This window comes from Astatotilapia calliptera, unplaced genomic scaffold (genome assembly GCF_900246225.1).
Source record: "Astatotilapia calliptera unplaced genomic scaffold, fAstCal1.2 U_scaffold_25, whole genome shotgun sequence".
Taxonomy (NCBI): Eukaryota; Metazoa; Chordata; class Actinopteri; order Cichliformes; family Cichlidae; genus Astatotilapia; species Astatotilapia calliptera.
In genome coordinates this window covers 177501-180385 of record NW_020535762.1, presented here as the reverse complement: position 1 = coordinate 180385, position 2885 = coordinate 177501, and the positions used below count along the sequence as shown (strand labels likewise).

Genomic DNA, 2885 nt, shown 5'->3' with positions numbered 1-2885 from the left:
GAAATTGAACTTCACTTGAACTACACTTTTAAAGCATATTTTTAAAAGCTGTTTTTCCTTCACAGTTTCACCAAGGCTGTTGCCTAATGGTGGATCTGATATGTAAGTATTTATAAATAAGTCACATCTTTAGATATGATCATTATTGTGATTTATATGCTTTTTATGGCAAAATAACGAACGAGAAATAACTGAGCATGTCAAATGAAAAGCTGTCACACTGGAAACTTGTACAGACAAAATAGTTTCACAAGTTATATTTAGTAAATGATTTGTGTGGTGATGGGAAAAGAGATGACCCTTCTGTTTGTAGCCAACATATGGACAAGGCACATTCTTTGAATTGTTCCACGACTGTCTAATTAAGGGCCTTGCAACTCCTTGGTCTGTGATGGTGATTGTACAAGTTTTCTACAGCTGTTATTTCTGCAAATGTATTTATTTGTTAATATTCTGTTCAGTTTTTCCTTTCTAATAATAATGTATTTCACTTTAACGTATCACACTGTATAGACACAGGCCTGAAAGCACACATTAGAGACAGGCATACACCAATGGACACATAAAAAAACTTCCATATTTGGGCGTGTTGAAGGTTCAACATATGGTGCAGGTTTCTGTTATTGGAATGAGTACTTGTGTTCACGATGGCTCCAAAAGTCTGCCGTAAAGAGTCTGAGGTATCCACCTTAGTAGAAGGTGCTCGTTTTAACTATTACCAGATGTGCAGCTGGGCCACATATAAGTTGAGGCAGGAAACCCACGCGTGTACGATATCTCAAACTGACTGGGACGTTACTGCTATAGTGTAAATTTAGTGGATACAAGAAACATGCTTCATAACAGTATGTATCCTATCACGCTAGCACTGATCTGATGTTTATGAGATCCCGAGGTCTGGCTCTCTCTGCCTTACTGTAAAAGTCATCCCAAACCATTGATAGAGATACTGTAAAAGAGGTTCAGAGAGTCAATCAGGTCTTCAAGCCCCATTTTTGCCACTTCATATGTTCTTTTAAATGTAATAATTTTAAAAAGTTGCACATCAATAAAACCTTTGCTTACCACCTGTCCTTGTAAATGTGTGCTTCTCTTCAAATTTACAGTCACTCAGAAATATCAATGCTTAAGATTTTAATGATACAGAAAATAAGAAAAACTGTTCATTTGGGGAAATAACATTTTGCAAGAAAAGCGTTCATTCCATTACACTTTCAGTTTGCTTCTACAAAGAGAAACAATCCAACTCCAATCATGCCACATGTGACTTCATTCCTTATGTCGCATTAGAGCTAGACAAAATAAGTAAAGCTGTAACCTCAGAAACAGATTCTGTAGAGGATATATGAGAGTGACTGCTTCTTTGCCAGGATTACCATGCCTTCATGTCAGCGGAAATCATCAGATGTTCTTGGTGCAGACAGATGACAGTAGGTTGGTACAGTATGCATCATCCCAACACTTAAGACCAAAAGTCAGCATTGCTGAAAGGAATATTTTGGTTTATATAATAACAATAATATTAGTCAATATTCACTGTTAATTATACTATCACATCACTCTGTAAATATGTATATATATTGTAGCAATCAGAGTTATAGTCTGACGACCAAGAAAATGCCCAACAGATTTACTTTCACAAGTGGATGATTATGGCTTTTGCCAGACTCATCCACTTGATTGTCATAGTTTGTCTAGTCTTTATTATTTATTCTTTTTTTTTTTTTTAATATTTCTTTTACTTGTTATCGTCCCTTATGTAGCCAGTTTATCAAAGAAAAATATTCTCCAAACATGACATACCATTGCACACCCAGCACACTCTATACTTTCAGGGATTTCTGATTAATTTACCTCCAAAATTCATCCGCAGGCATTGCTCATAATACGAGTTGCTTGGCTGTCCAGGGCACCAGTTTGTGTATCTGAACTGTGTTCCATCAATCCAATACCAATAACCATTCTGAAAAACAGAACAGAATAGACAATAATGCATTTAAAAACAAGCTAAAGTGCAAACAACTACTATATAGAGACAGTGATACCAAAGAACAATGTTTGATAAGTGGATTTTTAACTGTCTCATAATGTCTATAAATATTTGTACAATGATTAGTCAGATACCTCTTGTGCATCTGAGCCTCCAAGCCATGTTTCTTGACTTGCATGTGTGGAATTAAATATGAGGTGCTGAACAAACATTACTCTTCAAAGGTGTGTACAGATGCAAGGTTTGCTTTCATGAAGTCACAGTTTCTCTACAGTGGAGATCAACAGGCAGCAGAATTTCCAAAGTAAACAAAATAAAAAGGATTTCACCAAGCTAAATTTACAAAGCATTGTGTAAGAAAGTATTAAAGTCCATGCATAAAAACGAATGGTAAATCCACATTTTTACCTGAGCCCAAGACATGGCATGAAAAACATAGATAAAACAGCGTTTGGAGTACTCTGTCCAACCATGAGGGCATTGTTTTTTTGGCTTCATATCATGAGGTTCACCTGAAAAAAAAAAGTACTTTATAAACTGGTGTCGAACAAACTATCCTATGCCTAGAAATGAATTTAGTTTTTATATTTATTCTTTAATTTCAGACCATTAAACACCATCAGGGCTGCAGTTTTGTTGTTTATAACTCATCATATTCCCCCATGTCTTGTTCATTTAACAGCTTTCTTTCCTGGCTCCAAATAGGATAACCTTTAGAGCAGCTCACTTCTAGTCTGACAAAAGTGTTTAAAGCCCACAAGTTTAATATGATTCTACTTTACAGTGCTTTTGCTCTCTCGGACACTGCTTTGTTTCTTTCAGTGTGTATTATGTGCTTAACCTTTCCAAATTTGTCTATATTTCTGCTGCCAGTACTATACTGTGACTGGTCAAA

General features: G+C 35.8%; 1 protein-coding gene across 2 annotated transcripts in view; it reads right to left on the bottom strand.

Annotated features, from left to right (window-relative positions):
* Positions 1–1176: 1176 nt before the first annotated feature.
* The window catches only part of LOC113017875 (ladderlectin-like), a 1981-nt gene continuing 272 nt past the window's right edge, over positions 1177–2885 (bottom strand). The window contains exons 2-5 of one of the 2 annotated variants that reach the window (XR_003271607.1): positions 2399–2502; positions 2125–2258; positions 1855–1963; positions 1177–1484 (exon numbers count right to left, since the gene is read on the bottom strand). Coding sequence is in view for 1 of the 2 variants with exons in the window: in XM_026160983.1 (XP_026016768.1) it covers positions 1402–1484; positions 1855–1963; positions 2399–2502 (296 nt within the window). In the remaining variant the exon portion in view is untranslated. The remainder of the gene's footprint in view (positions 1485–1854; positions 1964–2124; positions 2259–2398; positions 2503–2885) is intronic. The other variant, XM_026160983.1, reaches the window with a different exon arrangement.